Below are 25,598 nucleotides of genomic sequence, written 5' to 3' on the forward strand. Positions count from 1 at the left end.
TCTGTGTCTGTCAACTTGGCAAAGAAATATCATTCATTTATTTATATGAAAATGAAAGCTTATGCTTGAATCGGAAAACTCTTGTAAGAAATGATTTAAATCAATGAGAAATGATATAAATCAAGAGAAGAATATTCAATATTTATCGCCTACGAAATTGCAGTATGGAAAAAGTGAGTTTATGCAGTTTATGCTTGTTTTTCTAATATAATAGCTCATTGCCAAGATTAAAATGTTATATTTACAGCTGGTTTCATAAAACTCTTACTGCCCGATCAACAATTTGACAGTCACTGGATTTCAAAAACGAAATCGCAAAAAATTTTTCATTCCTACATATATTGAACAAGAAGCAATTTAGAATCATTGAATAGATGTATATAGATCATAATTTGATTCGAGAATTGAATTCCGAATTCTTATGACTGAATTATTGATTGAAAACAAATTGACGTTTATCTGTCAATCAAGCGTTGATTCCCCGATCGAGCTTCATGAAACCGGGGGTAAATGCTTGAAAAAACATCAGTGTCTGGTTTCTAGGAGTGGCATAGCTCATTATGAAAACTTAAAATGGCTATATCTTTCTTTCTGGGCTAAAGCGGAAAAGAATTATTATTTGGTTCTATCAACTATTCTTAGATAGTATGCTCTAGGTCTCTGCTTTTCGAATAGTGAGCTCTACCATTGCAACGTACGTTGCATTTCTGAAGATATTGCAGGGCTGTAGGCTGCAAGTTGATTTGTATAAAAGAAGTGTAATTCAGACCAATGAATGGAAAGGACATTTTTTCTAATTTTTGATTCAGACCTGCAATAAATTGAATAATACTGCTCATTCTGACATTGTTATAGAATACACTTCGAATACACAGTGCGAGATTGTAACTCGCCATAATTTCTGTGAATCAAAAACAGTTTTTTTGTTGAAAAGATGATAGTATAGGTCGATTAGCTGATAATTTGATGAAGGAAATGCCATTATTAATTTGTTTTAGGATAGAGGTGAAAGAAGAAAGTTTTGTAGGAAATCAGATTTTTTATCTCTATGTAAGTTGATAAATTAAATTTTTCAAATTGAAAATATAAATATCTCTGTTGAGCCACTGATGGCTTTTCTCCTTGATGGACCTAATACTCCTTCGTGGGTGTTTGTCTAACCAAATCCTTCAAAAACGCACCTGTATGTTCCGTCAGACGATCTAGGCTGATTTTGAATTTATCTGTGGGAGTATAACCTTCGTTTTTCAAATCTTCATCCCCCTTTTTATCATTGTTAGGGACATTCACGGGGTATGTAGCTCTGAGATCGAAGCAAATGCATTTTTCTTTAGCCAGCGTCTTATTTTTGAAATCTTCTTCTAATTTATTCTGGTTTTCTTGTGATTTTATATTTTCCAGACATAGAAGACCTCTCATCGCTGTTTCGATGTCTGTCCAAGATGCGCTAGCATTTTCTTCTGTTTCGAGGCCCAGAGGTATGTTAAGTTCTTTCATCAGTTCGTAAATCCTTAGAAGCATGCGATCCTGTAAACATGGATGAAAGTTGAAATTTGAATAGTTACCAAGATTGTAGTCATAGTATAGCATAGCATAGTATAGTTGTGCGAGAAAGGGAACATGTTTTGACGTGAATACTTGAATTGGCTTCCATAGTGAAAGGCAGTTATTGAGTGGAGTAATCGATTTTGAAAAAAATCAATAAAAACAAACTTATTACCATTAGTATAAGTACTGTCACTGAGTTTTAATACCCAATGGTTAATGGTATGGTACCAAACCGACAACACAGGACCACAGGAATATGAAGTTTAACGTAGGCCCAAGATGGCTACCCTAGGCGCCCCTTATGTTATCGTAAGTAATTTAGTACAGAATAACGAATGGCAGTCGTCAAGTTTTTTCATGGGTATTTGTGAGTCTAACAAGCAACATGTGGATCAAACCTGACCAGTTCTTTTCGCAGTGAAACATTATTGTAAAACTATTGAAAAATAATTTGTTGTTAGGCATCAATAAAAACTGAAACTTTATCCATGACGTTTCGAAGCTAAAGTCTAACATGATGATTTCAAGCGCTTTGGAGTCAACTGGATAAACCGATATGCAAGGTGAATTATTTTTTCTTCGTATAAAATACTATTATAAGTCCACTGCTATTGAATGAAGCGATCATGACATATGTATGTGCTTCCGTGAAGGGTATGACATTCATAAATATACGAGGGGTTCAAAGTTTTGAGATGAATGGATTAGAAGTTGTTTATCACCAATTAATTCAAAAGCGATTTTAAAAGAATAGAATGTAAGCATATGCTCACATAAGAATAATAATAAATAAAGAAGTCTCTTTTGAATTAATTGGTGATAAACAACTTCTAAGCCATTCATCTCAAGGCTAGGCTGCATGGACTTGGTTCACTTCAGCTCTGAACCCCTCATATAACTATAAAGGAACATTCTTTGCTTTTTCATGACTGAGTTATTTCTGATCTTTCAGAAGAATATTGAAAACTATTGTGAGGATGCACATTCTACGATACACAAAAGGTTGAATTTGAGAATAACAACATTCGATCATTTAGGAAAGATAAAAATATAACTTACCAACTCTAACCTACTGCTGTTTGCTTTAACATGGCTCGTAAATACCTTTTTCATCTCTTTATTACTGTACAGGTCGTTACGTATAATATCTTCCGTGATCCTCAAGAGAAATTGAAGGTACTCTTGTTCCTCTAAACTGAAACATCAAATATTATAACATGCTTCTCTTTTGAAGCGTAACACTCTGAATATCTCGGTTCTTATGAAAAATCATAAGCATATGAACTTGATTTTAACGAGAACGAAAAATGGGTGAACCTCGAAAAGAATAATTAGGAGAAATTTGACGGTCGTAAAGCCCCTTAAAAAAAGAAATTAACCGTCTTTCGATCTCTTGGCCCTCATCGATAAGGAAGTGCAAGCAAAGAGTATCAACTCTTTGGTGCAAGGATGAGCCACACCGGGTAGCGTATCCAACAACAAATTAACTTTGCTTGACATCCGAATTAAGGATAATCAACATTATAACTTGGTTTGCCACCCAGATTTGCTCATCCTTTCAGTACCTACTTCACCGATCAAGACCAGAAGTTCGAAACATGTGTCAGAAGTTTTTTAGGGGGGAACTTTGCCCATCACATTTCATCTATTTGTTTCATAAAATCCCCTCGATATCCATTCTTTCACGAATTATAATAAAACTGTGAAGAGACGTCCAATCCTCTTTATTTTCAAAACTACCACTGTGGAAAAATAATAGAGGGCATGTTATGTTCGGACTGAAATTTTCTTAACCAGTAGACATTGATAATTATGTTTCACCATCTCGTGAGAATGTTGTTGAAGAAAGAGTGAATTCACATAAGGTATATTGTTTTTTATGAGTTTTTTAAATGAATTTCTAAAACTTGTTACCTAAATAGGTTCACAGTTTTCTGAAAAAATATAAGGTATTAAGTCTATATTTCTATTCAAGATTTATGTTGTTATGTTTATGATGTAATTGAATGGCATACCAGCTTCATGAGGCCTCACTTCGGAAAGTGTATTTCTGGGCCTACACGAGCCTGCTTCCGCTTACGTTTACGAGGCCTACGTCGCGTCAAATATCTTTTCATGGCGCATTTTACCCATACCAATAAAATCTGTGATACTATCATTTCTTACGTCCGGTTTCACAATCGAAGGTTAACCTTATTTGGTTGAGGAAATTTTACGGGAGACTCAGGTGAGGCATTTTACAATAGCACAAAAAATTAACTATTCATAAATTCAACAAATACCTGAAGTAAAATCAAAGAATTTTTTTCTATGAATTTCATTCAAAATTATATCATAATCATTGTTTGAAGTATACTTGAATGAACTATTAAGTCTGTGGATCTACCTCTATTGGAAGATCTAACTAACCGTTCTATTGCCTCTTAATAATATTTTAGTATATAGATAGAAGAGAAGACTTAAGACCGTAGATCTACCCTTATTGGTAGATTCCATACAAGGATCTTAAAGTCAAGAAATACACAGCTGATGCTGCACAAACTTAAAATGAGAAAACAGAAATGAAATTTATCAAGGCGGCCAGAATTAAACATTCTTCAAACTTAGGAAAGTGTCACAGTGAAACAAATCTTCAAATTAAAAAGACTCAATCAAAATATCACTTTTGAGTGATGTAACATTTACTTTTTTCCTGAAAAACTATGGTGGCACATTTGAGTTTAAAATGAGGAACTACATTTCAACTAGTTTATACGTAACCTACATAAGTTTAGGTGAGGATAACCATCATAGTTATTGCCACATATATAATTGAAGTTGATCAATTGAAAAATTGTTTTTTCGAGGGAGTACCAAAACTTTTTTTGTCAGAAAACTAACCTCCAGGAATTGTATCCAAGGCACAAGTTAGCAATCTTAGGAGGTAACAGTAGACACAGAGTTTTTTCGCGGCAATTTAGGGTCTTGTCTCTGAGTTACGAGATAAACACGGTTGATCTAGTTCACCCCGTTTGACAGTAATTAAAAGCGGTCACTTTGATTCCATCTGAGACAATAAGGGATGTACGGGGTAAACACAAAATTTACGACAACCGGTTGTCTCAGAAAGAGCCAAGCCTCTGCTGCAATCGGTTAGTTCAGCGATAGGTTCGATTCCGAGCACTTTCAGTGATTTTCGATATAGAGGCCAATCAGAAATTCAGTTAAAAATTTAATAATCAGGACAGGGTTGATTCAGGTGAAACACAATGCAACAGTACACGGTTCACAGCGGAAAGGCTCCGAGAGCTTCTGGCGATTGGTCTCGGCTTACCAGAAAACCAGGCGTCAGAAGTCTGCTTTAAACAAGGAACAACGAATACGAATCACTGCAGGACTAGGACGGAGTAGGTTACCTTGATCTCTCTGTGGCAACCGTGAATGTTACACGGCCAAGCGTAATCAGCAGAAAGACTTCGATATTTTCTGACGATTGGCCTAGGTTTCCTAAAAAACCAGCCGTCAGAAGTCTGCCTCAAGACAGGAATAAGCACCAGTAAGGGTCGGTACAGGTTCAGGACGAGGTAGGTTATTGTGGTCTCTATATAAGCATATGTCCCCCCCCAAGGTCAATTAATTCGCTTAATTCTGACTGATTCTCCGTACGATAATTCTGTAACTACTGATCGACAATCTTGAGTTAGTTGATGCCGTAGTGGTTTAGAAATAAGTGTATTAGTTTTTTTGAAAGAACATTTTTTTTATTCTTCCCATCTTCTTTGAAGTTAATTCTTTTCCTTCGGTGCAAGTGCACGATCCGGATATTAAACCGAACCATCCAAAGGTAAGACAACACTCAGTATTATCATCTTGGAACCTCAGCCTCCATTATTATCCATCCTGTTCCACATTTTGAGTTCCACCCCTACTGTTAGTACGATACCCTGCTGGTGCGGATACCCGGAGGGTGCAGAACGCACTCTGGGGTGACTGCTCTTCCTTTATTTTTCTTAACTTATCAATGTACACCCCTACTGTTAGTATAGGGTTTTTCAACAAGAACTTTGTTTTTCACTATGGCCCCACCGGAACTACATGAAAGTTTCGACATTTGGTTTTTGACATATCTATAGTAAAATCTTGGGCAATTGTTACAATTAATTTCATTTCACTCAAAAATCGTTTCAAAATAATAAACATTCACTATGAAAATGGTGGATCTGTAAAAGTTTCACAGATCGGTCAACATAATCGAGAGATGTTAAAAACTAAATTTTGGCCTATTGTTGAAGATGTAGATATTACGAATATGTGGTTTCAATAAGACGGTGCCACAAGTCACACATCTACCGAAACAATGGATTTATTGCAAACCAAATTTCCTGATCGCATAATGTCACGAAATTCAGCCGTTAAAGGGCTAGCTAGTTCATGCGATTTAACACCGCTGTAACCGTGGTTGTGGTGGACATTTATAAGATATCATTTTTCATTAATAATTGCCAAACCAACCTTTTCTGAATAAAATAAAAGTTTGAATCATTGTCATCTGAATTTATTATTTTATTTTGATTTACAAAACAAAGTTCTTGTTGAAAAACCCTATACAATACCCTGCTGGTGTGGATACCCGGGGGTTGCAGAACGCACCTAGGGGTGAACCGTCATAGGTCTGTGCCATCTTACTCAAATCCTAACCTTGCTGAGTTCCGACACCATTGTCCGTTAAGTGTGAATCTTGGCTTCAGGCTTGCGAACGAGTCCCTAAACCCCGTATCGCGTTTGAGATCGGGTCCCCTTTTTTATTCCGTCCGCTTCACTCCGTAAATTCACCACTTTATATTGTTACTTGTATCTGATTCCGAGGAAAACCTTCAAGTGTGTAAAGTAGACTGTTTCTGTTCAACCCATAACCCATCATATTGCGCTTTTCACTTGACGGATTTTGTAAGAGTGCCTTTTGTGTTTTCTTTTACGAGTCGACAATAAAATGTGTGTGATTCGATTTTGACTTTCACTGGTTGTCGCTAACACCCCAGACTCTGCAGAACCTTGTCTTCGACTTGAAGCTACCAGGGAGGTTTGCTATTTTCCCTATATATTTGTCTTAATATTTCAGTATATCATTTAATTTGATTAGATCATTCGATTTGATTGGCATATATACCTATTAGCATATACCGACAATTGTTTTCTCTATACTTCCAATTCTGATGCATAAATTTTGGGACACTTCTCAGCTACAATACTAACCTTGGCTTAGCACTCCGTGATGAAACAGTATTCGGTGTGGGACTGATTTCACCATCTGTATGCATAAGTGGAGAAGATGGTTGGTTTTTTTTCTTCACAGACTGAAATGAAAATGTATTTTCACTCGATATATTTTACATGGCATATCATTCGTTGTCTTCTAGTCACTCTCAAGTGAACTGAAAACATGGAATAATAAAAATAAAATATAAAAAATTCAAAAAGCAGGCATTGAGTTTATAATGAACACTACAATGTTTATTCATAGATACAAGTATTATGGGTCACCAGAATGTGAATTTATTTGTGTGCAATTTTATGCAGTGCATATACTGATTCAATGATACAAGGGAATCATTATATTATCATTTTTTATATCACTGAATTATCCTGGTTCTCCATAGGTACCGAAGTAGCCCTCAGAAGCTCTGTGAGCTTGTACGAGTTCGGAGAACCAGTTGTGTTCTGTGGAGGCTTTGTTACAGTGTCCCTACGCCACCTTAGGCACAGCACTGTTAATTTTAACCCAACAATGAATAGTGGTCAGCACAGAACACAAATAAGGGTGACCGGCCACCGAATGCGAAGTTGAGCGAAGCTGAGCGTTTTCAATGGAAATATAATTGACAAGCTACGAATCGAGTGACGTAGCTTGTCATTTTGCATTGAAAACGCTCAGCTTCGCTCAACTTCGCATTCGGTGACCGGTCACCCTAATGGTGGTCAGTATCCGTATCGACTAGAAAATTTCTTCTCTAGACCGGGGTCGAACTCAGTACCTTGCGGTATACTGAGCCGAAGCTTTAACCACCAAGCCAAGTACGCTATATTAATAATAATAAAAAAGTACATTTAATAACTCATTTAAGGCACATAGAGGACGCAAAATGAGTTTGATTGTTATTGTTATTAATGTATCATAGTGGCATCTGGATTTTGGTAGTTTCAGACTGATTATGTTATGCTGTTCGTAGACCGGCAATACGCTACCGCTACGCGACCACGATCTCTGGTCGTTCAGAGAAATAATAGAGAGTTGAAGTGCAGCCATGAACGTAAACGTTAACGTTATAATTGACATCTACGCATGCTCATTCGTCCGTTTTTAACGTTAACGTTAGCGTCAGCTTTACGGCCTACGTAAACTAGCGGTCTCCCACGTATACCTTAAACATCGACGTACGTTAACCGAACGTTAAACGAGTAGCACCGATGACTTGCGAATGGCCGAATTTTGAAGGTTGAATGCAATTCTCGATAACCTCAAACTGTCATTGTTTACATTTCCTGTGTATTTTCTCATAATGAACGAAAATTATAGGAAATCAGCAGTGATTTGAAAGTTATCAAAAGGATTAAGTTAAATTACTGTGTTATCAGATTACATTCAGTACATAAGGAAATGGCTGAAACTACACTGCAATTCTGATGTCTCTAACACTTGAGCATTTCATTGATAATAAAATACTTCCAAGCTGAAAATTCTCTTTATTAGGCATATAAATCATTAGAACATCAATATTCCAAATGTTATTCCAGCTGTCGGAGCTCAATATTAGATAAAAGAGAGTTCACGCGAAACGAAAGCAAAATCAAATTGATAGGTTATGTTTAACGTCTGACGTTTCATGATGGCAGCACTTCAACTCAAATTTCATCACAACACGTAAACGTTATATCTGACGTTATTTCTCACGTTAACGTTTACGTTCAGGCTAACGTTCTGTGCGCACTTCAACTCTCTAATAGAGAGTTGAAGTGCGCACAGTACCTACGTTAGGCTGAACGTAAACGTTGGATTTTGCTTTTGTTTCGCGTGAACTCTCTTTTATCCAATATTGAGCCCCGACAGCTGGAATAATATTTGCAATATTGATGTCCTAATGATTTATATGCCTAATAAAGAGAATTTTCAACTTGGAAGCATTTTATTATCAATGAAATGTTCAAGTGTTAGAGACATGAGAAACGCAGTGGAGTTCCAGCCATTTCCTTATGTACTGAATGTAATCTGATAACAAACTTTTATAACTTAATCCTTTTGATAACTTTCAAAACACTGCTGATTTCCTATAATTTTCGTTCATTATGAGAAAATACACGGGAAATGTAAACAATGACCGTTTGAGGTTATCGAGAATTGCATTCCACAGTCAAAATTCGGCCATTCGCAAGTCATCAGTGCTACTCGTTTTATATTCGGTTAACATACGTCGATGTTTAAGAGTATAGGTGGGAGACCGCTAGTTTACGTAGGCCGTAAAGCTGACGCTAACGTTAACGTTAAAAACGGACGAATGAGCATGCGTAGATGTCAATTATAACGTTAACGTTTACGTTCATGGCTGCACTTCAACTCTCTAATGGTTGGGGATGCCGCTACCATTCAAAATAATTTGCGCTACGACTAGAAATGGTCGCGTAGTGTTACCGTATTACCGGTCTACGAGCAGCCTCATCAGTCCATAATATTCAGTTCATATCGCTTTGAATTTCATACAAAATTTTTGTTTTTTACTGTTTCGAATAATTTATGTCTTAACTCAACGGAATTTGCTGTTTTAGTTTTGTGCTTTATTTGGAGGAAAAGTGCAGCTGATTCGCATCGAATGCTCGTTGAAATTTATGCTGAAAATGCTCCAACTGATGAATAATGAGGCAATGCTTTCGACGTTTCAGGAATGGAACATGAAAGAACATGCCACAGAAAAAGGATGTTAGATATTAAAATTTATTACAATTACATACTACTCTTTTTTAATAATAATAATGATTAAAACATTGTGCCTTCATTGAGACGTTATCATATTTCATCATATTATTTTTCAAAATTATTCTATATACATAGGTACTCACCCCTTTATCTGAGCGGTCATATCGAACTGTACTAGGGCAAGAACTTCTGGCGCTTGCACAGGGAACATGGACCAGGGTACAAGCTTCTGAATTCATATTTTGATTCGGTAAATTGTCCTTCTTGGGTTTTTTAGTCTGATATGAATATCCAGTACATGACAATGGATACTTGGATAAACGTGAGGATTTATTCCCAGATGATTTCGGTGTTTTTTCCGGCTGAAAAGTTTACTTTCGAGATTCCAATTCATATTTAGGACGGGTATAGGGTGACCCAAACTGAATGTATAATCTGATAGAAAAGCTATTGGGCGATCTGAAAAAATTACAAAAAATCCATTTCCTTCAGAATTGTCTGTTTTTCCACTACACCATATTTGTGGTGTTTCTGTGTATCCCTTTCATAAATGAATCAAATCTAGCGGTTTTTTCGTAGTAAAATATTATTTATGGTATATTTATTTATTTATTTATTTATTTACTTATTTATTTATTTGAAGGAATACAAGACGGGACGAACCCAAAATTATGTATTCACTAATTATCCAATTACAATGTTACTCAAAAAAACAATAACAACAAAAACAGTGCACCTATCTGAACCATGAATAAAAAATACAAAAACAAGATAAATTCAGTTATTTCTCAGTAATCGTTTCAAAGTGCCAGAGAAGGCCGATAAAGAATCAGAAAAAACGTCAACGGCAGCGAGGCTAGACAGAGAATTATAAGTTTTGCAGCATCTTATCAAAGGTGAATTCATATGGTAATTAGAAGAACTCTTATTTATATGAAATAAAAACTTATTTCTAGTGCAATATTTAGGTACATTGAAACTGAGCATATTCACTATTTCAGTGGAATCGGAAGAATTGACCGTCTTGTAGATAAACCTTGCGTCCCTCAACATTCTCTGGTCAGCTAAAGTAGTTAACCCTATAATTCCCTCATTACTCGTCACTGAACATCAGTAATATGTTTGTAACATTTTTTGTTGACATGACTAAAGAACTTTTTCTGAATTTTTTCTAGTCGATCAATATAGATATTGTAATTAGGGTTCCAAATTACCGATCCGTAGCTCAACACACTCTGGACATAAGCCATGTATAACGTTCTAAGGGATTGATGATTACGAAAATGCCTACAAAGTCTGATGATGAAACCCAACATATTGTTAGCCTTTCTCGAGACATAATCGATGTGATTGTCAAAAATAAGTTTTGAGTCATAAATGATTCCCAAATCTTTCACCAGCGATACCTTGGTCAGAACACAACTGTTGATGTTAAATTGAGTACTGAAAATGTTTTTATTTCTTGAAAAAGTTATGTGGTGACATTTACTGAGATTGAGAAACAGAAAGTTTTCGCGACAATATTAATGGAGTCTATTCAAATCCTCCTGAAACTCGATTAAATCTCGCAGGCAAGAAACAACAGCAAAGACCTTCAAATCATCAGAGTACATCAAGAACTTGGCAAATCTGAAGCAGCCTGCGATATCATCAATACGACAAGATGTCTAGAAAATCGTATGAATGCATGAAATATGATATGTAGGTATTTCTCTTGTGAAAATTTGAGCGTTTGTAGTGGGAAAAAAATATGAAAACCTGAGTAACCAAGACTTGGAAAATATTTTATTTAGTTTATACAGATTAACAATGGTATAATAACGGTCAGTTGCATAGTCGAATTTAAGTGTTTAACGCTTCAAAAGACTTCAAATTCGATTATGAAACTGGACATAACTTATGTTAATACCCTGTTTTTAGGGTGCAGAAGGAATATCTAAATAACAAAATATTGAGATTTCGAACCTTCATTCGATTAATCTGTCCCAGTTGATAAGGGTTTTTCTTTTGAAAAAAAAAAACACTAAATTGCAGCTTTTGGAAGAGGTGCCGAAGGCAGCACTTTAACTCTCTATATATCATCTAGCACAGGTGGTGCTACTTTAGGTATACGTATACCACCATCAGAAATAAGCTGGTCCTCAAAGAGGTGTTTTGGCCTTAGTTCTGTCTACTGCTGAGTACTGTTGCTCCGTTTGGTAGATAAAATCGATACTCTACTCAATGATTCTATGAGGACTGTTACTGAAACCAACAGATCTACACCTTTGCATATATGGGTTATCTCTTCTTTCAAACATAGCACCTCCTCATATTCGCCGACAGTTGGCAGTCTTGGAAAAAATTCCATTCCTTCCCAAATTTGTTTCCAATTTTATCATATATAGTCCATTCAAGAATGATTGACATGTTTGGTGGCTATGGAAAATCGAATTTAAGTTGGCAATAGCTCATAAGTTGAGATTTTGTTTTGCGGAATTCAGGTTGCTATTGTGAATAAACAGTAATCTATAGTACTAATATGTGTGAATCCATGCACTGACTGACGATAATTTGAATTTTGTACTGCTATTTATGTTCTTAATTTAAACGTACAAATTGGAAACATAGGTGTTTCAATTTTGAATGCTGATTAATATGCCCTGAATTCAAATATTTCTTCTTTTCAAATACTTGTATAGGTTATATTTGCATATTTCTGTTCTGTGAGTGAAACTACAGAAATTATTGAAGATATTTTGTGATCAGATAGTAAGCTGCGTCTGGATTTTCAAGACCTACTGGGATGTCAATCATTCTTGAATGGACTATATATCAGATTCTAGAATTGTCAGATTGAAATTTCCTAAGCTTTCATGGACTAATGATTTTCTGTTTTATGAGCCAATTAATAAATTCTCCATTCAGGGGTAACATAACTTGTGAAGAAATATTATTGTTCCAGATCGTAAATAGGGAACAAGGGAAGGTTTACGCACAAGCAATGAATCGTACTCACAGAAAGTGCTGAACTTGCCGAATTTGGACAGGGCGTAGGAAATGCACAGCGGTTCGCCACAATTTTTTCTGCTCCCAACGGGCTTGCGCACCAGCCAAGAATCGTATTCACAGTAGGGTTAGAACCCGGACAGGATGAAAAAATGACCACTCGAACTTGCAGGAAACGCTAAACCTCGTCTAGTCAGTAAAATTCGCGTCGATTGAATATCTTTACTCTAGCTTATCGGTACAAGCGATCAAAAACGTGGTTATCCCCAAATTCAGGATGTTTTTACGGTGCTACATTGTTTTTCAGAACTAAAAAAGGAAGAAAAACGGTCCTGAATGTTTCCAGGGATATCTGAATCCTGAATTGAATTTCAATAATATTAATTGTAATCAAAAACGAAAAATATCAAACTTTATCACAACCTGTATAAGATGGGCATATATTTCTAATATTTGGCCACTCAGATATTTTTTCGCACTACAACCTCTTAAACTTTCTCAGAATGAAATACTCATCATATTTTATGATAACATTCGAAATTGGAATTTTTCCTAAATAATGACAATATAGTCATTATACAGTTCTGTGCATACCTATCTATTGGACATTGGTCATATTCCATGGAGAATATTTCATCACGAAAAAACTAGTGATTCGATTTATTAGTAACAGTAACTTGCTTTGTTCACAACAAGAAATATAGGATGTAGATTAGCGCCATAGCTTTGTACCAATTTTGTACCGAAATTTCTGTCGAAGGAAAGTTTTGTACCCTGAGATTGCAGGTTTCAAATCAGTGGTGATGGTGATGGAGACATTTTTTTGCAATCATGAGATCATTCATTACAACCTGCATAAGAGAGGCATATATTTCTGATATTTGGCCACTTAGACTTTCATAATATTTTTTTTTCCATTACAAGCGCTTAAACTTTCTCCTTTCTCAAAATTAAATATTCATCACATTTAATGATTAGATGCGAAATTGGGATTCTTCCTGAATAATGACAATAGCAATTATACAGTTTTGTGCATATCTATTGGTCATATTCCATGGAGAATATTTTAGCACGAAAAAACTGGTGATTTGATTCATTAGTAACCTTGATGCACGGAATACAAGGTGGTGTAGGGTAAATCTTTTTTTTCTTCAGAGGACCCAATAGCTCGCAGACCTTATAGAAATGAGGTATGTAAGAGGATTACCCATTCATTCTGGAACATAGATCAACATTCTACAATTGATGTTTTGTGATATGCATTTAAAACTTTCTTATTCCATCATGAATAAAATAGATTTTAAAATTTGAACCATAAATAATAACGTTGTGAAATGACTTGATATTAACCTTAGTAAATGAATGAAGGAAATTCAAAATTATCAAACTCTTTCACAACAAAAATGTAGATTTACAGAGTGACTCATTTTCGACTGAAATTAACTAGATCATGAACGATGACAGATAGCGAAAAACATTCAATTTTCATTGTCAATTCACACCTATCAGAAAATCAAGACAAATCGAGGCTTCTCCTATGGAAAAGTGTTTTCGAAACTCCAAATTTCGTATTTTGCCTGTGTCTTCAAATCAAAGATAAATAAAAAAATGAGATAAATTGAAAAAAATTCAAGCTTTAATGTTTTGTGAACTTCTATTTTAAAAAACGACACTGACACATTCAAAAATATAAGGAGAGCCTGAAAACCGAAATGAAAGCACTCTTAAAATGCATTCTTCATTTCTCTAGCACGATGTACAGGGAGAGCAAAATATTGAATGGCACCTCTAAAACCATAAGAGCTACGGCAAAATGGATGGCACGTTTCCAACCCCGACTTTACAAAATATGGGTAATGCCAAAACAGAGGGCCATGTCTCCAGTCCCCCCAAATTTGAATATTCATTCCACTTGTTTAAACGCTAAAATTTTGTACTGGTTTTGTACCGAAATGTACCGTTGAAAAAAAAGCTCTGTAGACTAAATTGAACGGAAAAATATGTATTTCAGTTTGAGGGGAGTGTGTAGAAATGCTCACCCACCACTTTTGAAATACATGGCAATTTTTGTTTTTCAAATTTTCTTACTAGTACCAAAATGTACCGTCAAGAAAAAGTTTTGTACCCTGAGATTAAGGGATTTTAGGAGGGTTTCAAAATGAGGGGCTGGAGACATTTTTCGAAATAATGAAATTTCGATTTCAGAAACAAGCTGAAACATGTCTAGTAGTTTTGTACCGAAATGTACGGTTGTGAAAACGGATCTTTTTTCAACACCGGAACCAGAGGTATGCCAGGGTTCCTCATAAAGTACTGGGTGCTTTATTCACAACAAGAAATATACGATGTTTTTTAGCGTTAAATTTTCGTACCATTTTTGTACTTCTGCCAAAGGAAAGTTTTGTTCCTCCGAGTAAAATGACTGATTTAACGTTTTCAATTGAGTAACTCTCAATCACTAAATTCCTTAATGTCATTGTTTTGTACCCTGAGAAGGTTTAAAAGCAGTGGTGATGGAGACATGTCTTTGAAATTATGAGATTCCTATTTCCAAAACACTCTCTAACTTACATACCAGTTTTGTACTGATATCGCCATCGTAGAAACCCTGGACTACATATAAAATAATAAGTAGAACCTCATGAATATTTTTTATTAGTTTGTATCTAAAAATCGAGAAAATATTTTCTACCCTGTAATCAGAGGTCTTGAAGGGGGTTTCAAATGAGTGGGAGTTTAGCATATTATTGGAATTTTGAGATTTTGACTCCTGAAATTCATTCGTGGTTTTCAACTCCCTATTCTCTATTCATTCTTGTTATTGAATCGAAGCAAACTTGATTGAAGTATGCCAATTTGGTCTATTGACTCAACTATTCCTATTTTTCGGGTTGATCAGGATGAAACATCTATATTATATTTTTGAAATGTAAGGATTTTTTTTTCAATTCAGTGATGATAAATATAATAATAGTTTACTTTCAAAAAAACGAGACTCTGCCTCATAATTCGGAATATATAGGAGAGGAATTTTTTTAAAGAATGCCGGAAGAAAGTGAAGAAGGTTCAAGTTTCAGATCTCTAACTTCAAAGACAGAAATGTAATGAGAACTTTTCGAAATCGTCAAAATCTCAGTTTTTGCTAATAACTGAAAAAGGAAGGCTCCTAGAAAGCTAAGGTGTTCACCATTCTTTGTTTCTCTGAAAAAGGTGTTTTTGTTTTTGCTCATCTAGTTATCGAGATCCCTTCACTGGACATCGAATTTGGGACACCCTGTACATCCGCAGGGTTGAGAAAAGTACCGTTTTCATAACTTTTATCCAATGACGATGGACGATGGCAACATAGAGGGCCCCTGGAATGGCGAAGAATGTGAAGAACCACCGTTCTGATCAAGATTTCCATCCTTTTCGTGTAAGCAAAATGAACTCTCATAGTTGGGGAGCCGAAAATGCTAAATCGGAATTTACTAGTGGATTTTGAAGATTAAATGGTAGAAAAAAGAAAAGGTTCTACGATGTATGCACTTTCAGCGGTGGGGAAAGCGTCTGCAGGTTTTCAAAGATGTAAAAACAACGTCAGGCTTTAGTCTAGTGTGTCAGATTAAGAAACTATATGTCCTGCGTGTCTCTGATAATAAAATCATGTTAATCTGACAGTTTGCGTACGTGTCAGATTTTCAGAGGATGTGACGTGACGTGACGTAAGGTCAAAGGGCTCCGGTGAAAATGCAAAAAAATCTTCACTTGTACATACTCGAGCGTGTCAGATTTTCATATTGATTGTTAATCTAGGTGTTCCAGACGTCTTGATCCATTAATCTGACATTAATCAGGGTAGGGGTTTCTAAATCCGACAGTTTGAAGATGTTGAAAAGGCATAAAGGCATTTTTTTGAAAAATATCCCCTCCTGTACCTTGTACCTCTAATCGTTTCTATATTGATTATGAATGTTGAAGATAATAAAATTCTATACAACTTTTGTTTGAAGCAATTTTTCATACCCTTAACCGTTTTCGAGCTAGAGGGTGATAAGATATCTCAAAAACGTTCAAACGTTGAAAAAAATTAATGAAATTTGTAGAAAATGTTATGCTCTACAACTTTTATAATGAATGCGAAAACAATTTGAATCCCAAGAGAGGCTATAATTTTAAAAAAACTGATTTTCCGAACTATAGGGCCAATATTTCGTTATTCTTGAATCATTAGCTTCAAATTGAGAAAAAAGCCTTCGTGATCGAGAATGTACACGTGATATTTTTTTTTGCAAGTTTGCCGCCCTCCTACACATTTTCGTCACGCTTAAATTGTCAGATTAAGAAAATACATATAGAGTCATTCGGGGTAACTGAGCGCAGTGGGTAAGTGTGCGCATTGCGTATATCTCGACTATGCAATGTATGAAAGAGGGGTTCATTTGGGTGAAGCAAGGGCGCAGAATCGCCATATTAGTTTTTCATAGGAGTGCGCCGTGCGACGTTTCGTTAATTTTTTATTTGCAATCAATCAAATTCACTAGTTTTCTTTTTGATTTTTAGCATCTCTGCACATTCTGCCAGGTCCAAGTTCCGAGTCCCTCAGTGTTAAACAATATTTTATTCGATCATGGGCATATTAATCTAAATATATAATAAAAAATTTTGGGTTCTCTTAGCTGCTCAACTCTATAAGAACGTCAATTCAAATTTTGGCTCATTGGGGAAAGTGTGTGCGGGTAAGTGTGCGCATAGATTAATTATATGAGCATTAGCTCAGTGAGGAATAAATTATGACATTGTTGATTTTCTTGGTTAAGACTCGATCAATATTGTCCTATTTGTTCAGAAAAATATGAAGAGCCACCAACAGGGGAATGTATCAAGTGTTGTGTTCACCAAGAATTGTGGTACGAACAATAATGCAGTGCTTGTAAAAAGGCGCTTCTGTATTGACAATAAACAGCATTTCTCTAGTATTATAACATTTTGATGACATTATTTTGTAATTTGTTTTGATTGTGTGGTTCACTAAGCAATGCGTTCACTTACCCCGTGAGGGTGCGCACACTTACCCGCAATACGGGGCATGTGAACGCACTCCGACGATCAAATTCTTTTTTGCGGAAAGAAAACGTTTTTGTTTGTTTGCTTTTTGATGTTTTCTTATAGATTAGAAAATTCTCTATCTTATGAGTATATTTTAATTTTCCTAGCTTCAACATTTGGAACAGGGTATGGCTTGAAAGGGAAAAGTGCGCACAGTTGCCCCGAATTACTCTATACTTTTCAACCATTGAACTCTAAAAGAACTGGAACGGCATCTCGATGCAGGCAAACTGAGGAAGACTGAAAGGGAAGATTTAGAGCAATCTATCTCTCTCTGCGCTCTGTCAATTGGTTTATAACGATGTAAACAAAAACAACCCGGGGCTTTGAAGTGAGACGACTGCTGCGTCCGACGTCTGATGCGGTTATTCGATTGGTTGCCGAACCATTAAAAAGAGATGGGTTGCTCTACATCTTCCGTCTCAGTTGGATACACTTTTCGTCGTATTTCGGTACCTAAGAGGCCCTTCTAGTTCTTTTAAAGTTCAATGTTTTCAACATGTAATTAACCACATATATATTAATCTTACACGCTCGAGTATGTACAATGATCGTTTTTTCTTTAACTATTCTGACAGGCTGTCCTAGACAATTCCCCCTATATACAGGTCTAATTTTTGGTAGAAGTACTTTACAGGGTCCAAGGTACCTCTCCTTATATTAATCTGACACGCTCGAGTAAATCCCGAATTTCCCTCTTGGGCTGTCAAATGCTCCGAGATCTTTTGGCATCAAATTTAGGAGAATTTTCTGAATAACTAAGTGGAAAGCATGCAGAAAGATGCCAAGCAGTTATTGATGCACGTGGAGCTCATACTACGTGTTGACGGTGAATTTCTGAAATTTTCAGAATTTCAGGTTTTCGCAAAAATTTATACTTTTTCAAATATTTTATTTTTGTTACTGAAAATACAAAATTTTCGTGAAATTTATTATTCCAACAGCCATTTTCATGATCAAACTCACTTTAATTTTAAAGCTTACTGCAGTTCTACTAAAAATGACACTTAAGGAAGCTTTCAGCAAAGGGACTTATTTGATTATTAAACTGGACGTTACCTCAACAACTTACTGTAAGGAATCCGAATTTTCTGAGAAAATTGGAATTCATTTCAATTCAATTTCATTCCTTCATTCCGATAAGCAGAGTAAATGTAGAAAATCGTTCATCTGTGTTTAACGTTGTGTTTCTTGCATGCCGTTGAAGATTTCGACGTTTTTCTGATGTTGATATGCTATAAACCGGAGCTGATGACGTTTTTTTACTCTTGTCGCATTCAGGAATTTTCAGATTTTCAAGGTGTGGGGGATTTGCCTATAAAAGCAGATTTTCCCCCGCGACGGCCTCCTTTCTCTGCGATTCTTCTTTGATTACCTGTGTTTACGACGACCTGTTCAAGGAATTTACAGTAAATTTTTTTTTGCGAGGGTTAGTACTTTTGGAAATTAATTTTTATTTTCGTTTTCCGCGAGTGCTTTGAAGTAAAGGTGGTAGGTCCCTGTCTATACCGTTCAGTTTCTTTATTAGACCTACACTAGTTATTTCTTTAACACTGCTGTACTGTATCGCTTTCTGTTATCTTTTGCCGTACTTTACCCGGTTTCGCGAGTCTGACTTTTCTTTCACTATCAGTCATGGAGCGTAAGTCCTTGGGGTAGTGAAAAGGAAGTCCCGTCAACCACCTGTTCGCGTTCCCTCGTCATAAGTGTTGGAATAGAAATCTCCTCTTTCCTATCAGTCATGGTGCGTAAGCCCTTGGGGTAGAGAATAAGAGATACCGCTCGTCGTCACTAAAATCCTGTAGTGGCGCTCAAAATAGACCTTTTCTTCGCTATCAGTCATGGAGCGTAAGCCCTTGGGGTAGTGAATAAAAGTCTCGAGTAGATCCGCCCTGGTTGTGTTTCTTTCATTTCTGGAGAAATACAATCAATAACATCCCGATACCGTATAGCAAGTCATTTCACTTCGCGAGGTCATCCTTAGTATCCATTTCGTCAGTTCTGGTTGGCGCATTTTATGGAACAACCTTTGATTTTTCACTGTACCCGGTATAAACTTTATAAAGTGCTCGTGTTCGGATCGACTTTCCAGAATGTATGTTTGATGATTGATTCGCTCATATTACATACCTACACATATTTCCGTTGTTTATATAATCAGTTTTCGAAGGTGTGAATAAACTGGTACATAATTTGATTTTGACTACTTAGTTATCGCTACCACCCTAGATAACAGCGAACTCTGTCTCCGACTAGCAGCTACTCTGGTAGGTTTGCTATCCTTCCTAGTGAAAAGAATAGCTGGCGCTCGAGATAAGATTCTCCGAGGAAACCACGTTACAATACATATATCAATATCATATGTGTTTTTCTGAAGAGACAACAATGATGAATTCATTGAACATTCGGTGATTTCGAGTAACATTTATTTATTCATTTATTACACATTGGCAGAAAGAAGTATCCACATATTACAATCATTTCGAACAAAAACTATTTTTGTTGTAAAACAACTGAAGCAGTAGCTACAACATGAAATCTCATTGAACATGCATACATAATAATACAGAAAAAACAACGAGGTATAATCTTCCTTCAAAAAAGTTAATAAACCAATATCCACTAGAATTATTGGACAAATAAAGTATAGGTAGTAATAATTAACTGTCAAAAATGGAAGACTTAAGTGCAATACGAAATGCATTTGCAAATACACTCTGCAAGAAAACGTAATGTTTGTAATAAATTTTTTATATTTGTAATATATTGTATATATGTTGCGCTTATTTCGATCGAAAATGAGTTACCCTGTACAGTTAATCGATATTATTTTGATAATATGGACGTATAATATGGAAAAGTAGTTCATATCGAAATAAAAATTGAAAAACTCAAATTCCTCTAACAGAATTCAGTGCTAATAAAATCAACTATCATTCACAGTGAATACATAATAAGACATAGAAAGCAGAACACCCAGTATTAATGAATTTATTACAAATAATACAGGAATATATTTGTTTGTGTCGAGATAAGAAACGACCACAGAGAGATCGACTAGCTTGGTGCAGAGAACGACTGAACCGAGACCTTGAATGGAATAACATTGTCTTTAGTGATGAATCCAGACTATGTCTGGGCATGCCTTATGGTGAGAAGACAGGGTGAAAAACATTATCCCCAATTATTAATTTTTTTGTTATGATTGTATTTTTCTTGAATACTGATCGATTATATACACAAAACATAACCCTAATACATTTATACAAAAAAATTATTATAATAAATTCATCAATACTGGATGTTGTGTTTTCTATGTCGCTTATTATATTTTGTAACATGCGAGAATTATATGTATATGTAGTGGAAGCGTACCACTCAAGTTTTCGTTCTACAAAAACTCACCCGGCCACGAGGTGAATCTTCTGGATGGCGCCTCGTCTTTGGACGTGGAGGAAATCTTTTAATTTCGGAAGGTGGGTTGTGACACGCAGGTGTCAAGTCATCTTTCAAGTTACTATATCCGCAATTATGTTTCTTCATTCCATAACTGTGTATTGGAAGATGAGCCATTTCCACATGTTGAAAACTGAATTGACGAAAAATTGGCAATTTTGGTAATAATATAGGTTGACTTAACATTGTATATATAGTGATTCGACTGTATTATGGAGGAGACCACATAGGCGTTGCCTTATGGTAAAGGCAAAATCTCAAAGCGGCTCCAGGACCAATAAAGAATGTAGAGGTTGTCCCAAATTCGATGTCTCGAGAGCAAAAAGGATGGCAGATTTCGCAGCTTTTTTCGAAAAAAAAAGAATGCTGAAAACAGCCAGCATCCTCCGTTTTTGAGTTTTCGGAAATTGAGATTTTAACGATTTCAACTTTCCTGAAGCTTTTTTTTGGGCTAGAAATTATTATAATTAACTTATATATGCACTCCTTTCAATATACCAAATGAATATTAGGAACTTTCTACTGTCACTATCATACTCGGAATATGATACTTTAATCTTTTTTTCATCTTGAATATGGGGTGCTCTTAATTGGCACTCTATTTTGGATAAAAATATTAGCTTGCCGCAAAATATATCCTACTTAGGAAGATATATCCCTCCTATTTAGGAGGGATGTAATGATGTAATGATGAAGATAATAAAATTGACCAAAAAATCACAATAGCAAAATGAGAATAAAGGCTAAGAATATTAAATTAAATTAAAGTAGTGTTCAAACTGTCCACCATCATCACGAATACACAAGTCCATCCTTTCTTCTCAAGAATCCATTTATCTTCTAAACAGTTGGGGATCAGGTATGAGGTCATTAGAGTGACCATGTATATATTAGCTTGCAAAGCAAAATCGTAAGAAATGTGTATCGTAAATAATGTGTAAAGGACGTTTTCTTCAACGCTCTTTATCTTGAATACGGATGGCGTTACAAAAATTTCTCACTAAGCAAACCGCAAAATTTTTTCAGTTTTTTACCTATTCTAGAGACGGGATCACCTTTTTTTAAACTCCCTGTATATGCTTAGAGTTTTAGCTGAATCAATCTAATGGAGACATTATCACATTTTGCTTTAAATAAGATATTTGATATTTTGCCGGCCGGCGGAGCGAAACCTTTTTATAGGGTGTTAATTTGATACACAGGTAACTCGTTAGAAGTGATAAATATGACGCTATTGGTGTTTGAATATCTGAATTTCTCAAAATATTCTCGAACCTATGTAATATAATAAATTTCACATAAATGACGAGACTTTGTCTCGATTGGTAGATCATCCAACTGAGTAAAAGACATAATATGCGACAACGCAGGTAGAATACTGTAATTCATCTACAATTGTAATAAGATTATTTCTGAAGTAACACACCTCATTGGAAGTAATTTATCTGTATTCCTTTCAATATCCCAAACTACTCGCTATGGCAACTTCTAAATCTAAAATTTCAATATTGCTATGTATGGGAATATCTCCTCGTATGTCTGTGATTCTGATCATACATACATTCCGATAGACCGTGACAGTGAATAATGGCACATCACATATGTCACGAGTGAATGTGAAGATTTCAAAGAGAAGGCTTGATAGACATTCAGTGAATAATGGTTAATTGATTATATGCTCAGAAGTATAATGGGGATAATATGAACAGAATTGATTTAATACATCGCTGCTCAATATCATAAAACTACCTTATAATGTATAAGTGCTATAGGAAATATGGTGTCTTCGGTAATACATGGAGTGATCTACATTTCTTTCATTATTATAAGTTATGTGAAATTTTCTATTTTTCGACAGTGTAACAATGTTTAGAATCTTGAGTTAATTTCTTTTCAAAATGAGTCACTCTTTGCATATCTTTTTTTTCATTACATTAACAAGTTATCTTGTTGTTTTATTAGAACTCCGCGAATAACCACAAAAAACTGGTGAAAAGTAACATTCATCGTTCGATTATTTAGAACTAACCGATTTCATGTATGGCTGAAATAAAATATGTTTCATTCCATTATTAAAATCAAATATCAATAAATAATTTCTTTAGATCATTATTTTCAACTGATAGTAAGATACACTCTGCAGTATATTTCGATCGAAAAAATCTTTGAAATTATTTATCACTTGACACACAAAATGGTAATAATGATACTATTCGTTTCTTTGTATCTTCTTTTGCTTTCGAGTTGTGAGCAACTTTTTTATGTCCTAACTTTTTATCATAAAGTTTTTAGTTTGACCACAAAAAAATAAATTACTGCTCAGACTTTTTTCCCATAATTTCACTGAGTGGTTATCATTTATTGAAGAAAAATCAAGTAAGCTGCGGTCAAATGAAGTCATGACAAATATTTTTATTGTCCTGATTTTTTCTAATTTTCAAAGCAGATATATTGAATAAAAACCATTTTTTCACCTAACTTTAAAGGGCTATAACTTGGAGGGAAAAGGGTGTTGAACAAAAAGTTATATGACAGACCTCCCCTTAATTTTTGCTAAAGAATCACACTTTGAAATATTTTGCATCAATTCAGAAACAGCTTTATATTACAATTTAGAATTTATAAAATGTGATATGCCAATTTCGATAGCAAATCTAAAGGGTGGTATTTTTTCTGAAACACTGTCCCTTGTTTTCCTCCATAATTTATTTTTGTTGGATTGGATGGAGTGAACATCAGTTATGGCCACCAGATCCCCTGAATTAAAAAGTTTAGATCTCTAGTAGTTTAGTTCCTATGTGGTTATTCGGTTTTTTTTGTTATAATTATTTTTTGAGTTTTGAATTTCTTGTAGTAGGTAACATATTATTTGTAATGATTATACGAGTTTATGGAATCTTTATAAGTTATTGCTATTACAGATCGGGAAAATAACCATAAAAATTAATAATGAATGAATTGGGAAAGTTCTCAGGATTTCGAGAGAATCAGGACAGTGTTCCAGAAAAAAATCGACCTGTCAATTTTCTATCGCAATTGGCATGTCAAATGGTGTAATCTCTCAATAATTATAAAATCTAAGCCAAATTTCACCTGAATATCTTGTGAAGAAAAACGAAACGAAAACGAATCGTTTGCGGTCCCATGTTCAATTTCCTCTTTTTGTTTGTACCTTCAATTTAGGAACAGCCTGTATATCGCCATCTATCTTTAAATTTAAAATTGTACAAGTTGTAATAATTATCAAAATGCGTCTATCCTGTACATGGTGCTTTTATTAATTATATTAATTACGAAAATTTGTTCACTTCTCAATAACTTCTGAACTTTTGAATATTTTGTACATGTGCAAAATGAATAGGAAGACATTTTTCGCGACAAAAATTTTCAGTTTCAACAAGATGCCCTGAGGACATGATAATGATTATTTCGAGTTGAAAAGAAAAAGTATTTTTATGGTACTTCTTTTCGCCATTAAGATGATTTCTTGAGATACGACGGTATTTTCGATCATCTTCTCATTTAAAAAAATGAGAATTTATTTATAAGAAATATACTGGGAAGGAAAAACAGATTATATTATTTCACAAGTATGCAACTTTCAACAGTGTTTATGGAACACAATTAAAAAAAGTATGCACTCTCAAATGATCGATCCTAAATATTGGCATTCGTTTAGAAGACACCTTGTATATTCCCCCGAACCACATTACAATTGAATGAAACTAAAAATGCAGCGGGGAAAATACAGTACATACTGTCAACAACATTTTTTCCATATTAGGTAAAATTCAATTTCGGACCAAATAGAAAATAATGAAATAAAATAATAACAAATAACTAATCTATTCTCACCTTGGCTCTGAGTGACTGATTCGTTTCAACGATTTCGGGGGAGAACAATCGACAATGCTTTGCACGTTCCTCAACCTGTTATAGTGACTTCTCATATGAAAAAATACATCTATCTGGCAGTTGTCGAACACCATACTTGAGTAAGAAATAAAAGATTATTAAAATGCTGCTTATACTCAATTACCAAGAAGCAAGGCGGAATTGAAGTTGTTTGTTGTTTTATATTATACACTTCTGATGTTATAAGGTCTATTACTTGGACACACACAATACAAACAAATGATATTATAGACCACTTGTTGATCCACTAGACTAGGAATAGAGTACAGGTTGGGCAAAAATCGATTGGGATTGAATGGCAGCTCTGTCCGAGAAAGCTATAAAAAATGAATGGCACATTTTCGACCTGATTTTCAAAAGATTGGATGATGGCCAAAACCGCATCTTTTGTTTTTGATTTTAAGGTGAGAATTAATTTTTTGGCTCTTTGAATTGGTGCCACTATTTCGCAAAGTTTCAGTACATATATCGAAAAACAAAAGTAACATATTATAATATGTTACTCACCCTGTATACAGGCTGAGTCTTTGACTCGTACAATTATTTCAACAGTAGATTCTTGTGGTAAAAAAAAACACTTTGTTTTTATTCAATTCCTTCCGATTCGGCCCTAATAAAAAGATATAGACATTTTAAGTTTTCATACATGAGTTGCGTG

At 35.0% G+C, this 25,598-nt stretch overlaps 1 protein-coding gene across 2 annotated transcripts in view; it reads right to left on the minus strand.

Moving 5' to 3' along the window:
- LOC123308225 overlaps positions 1–25,598 on the minus strand; it is a 50,227-nt gene that overhangs the window by 18,635 nt on the left and 5,994 nt on the right. The window contains exons 2-7 of one of the 2 annotated variants that reach the window (XM_044890800.1): positions 24,881–25,015; positions 20,975–21,158; positions 9,637–9,855; positions 6,781–6,881; positions 2,608–2,743; positions 1,182–1,527 (exon numbers count right to left, since the gene is read on the minus strand). In XM_044890800.1, the coding sequence (XP_044746735.1) occupies positions 1,182–1,527; positions 2,608–2,743; positions 6,781–6,881; positions 9,637–9,855; positions 20,975–21,158; positions 24,881–25,014 (1,120 nt within the window). In that variant the 5' untranslated portion in view covers position 25,015. Of the gene's footprint in view, positions 1–1,181; positions 1,528–2,607; positions 2,744–6,780; positions 6,882–9,636; positions 9,856–20,974; positions 21,159–24,880; positions 25,016–25,598 lie in introns of those variants that run through there. The other variant, XM_044890801.1, reaches the window with a different exon arrangement.

The sequence above is a fragment of the Coccinella septempunctata genome, chromosome 2 (genome assembly GCF_907165205.1).
Source record: "Coccinella septempunctata chromosome 2, icCocSept1.1, whole genome shotgun sequence".
Lineage (NCBI taxonomy): Eukaryota > Metazoa > Arthropoda > Insecta > Coleoptera > Coccinellidae > Coccinella > Coccinella septempunctata.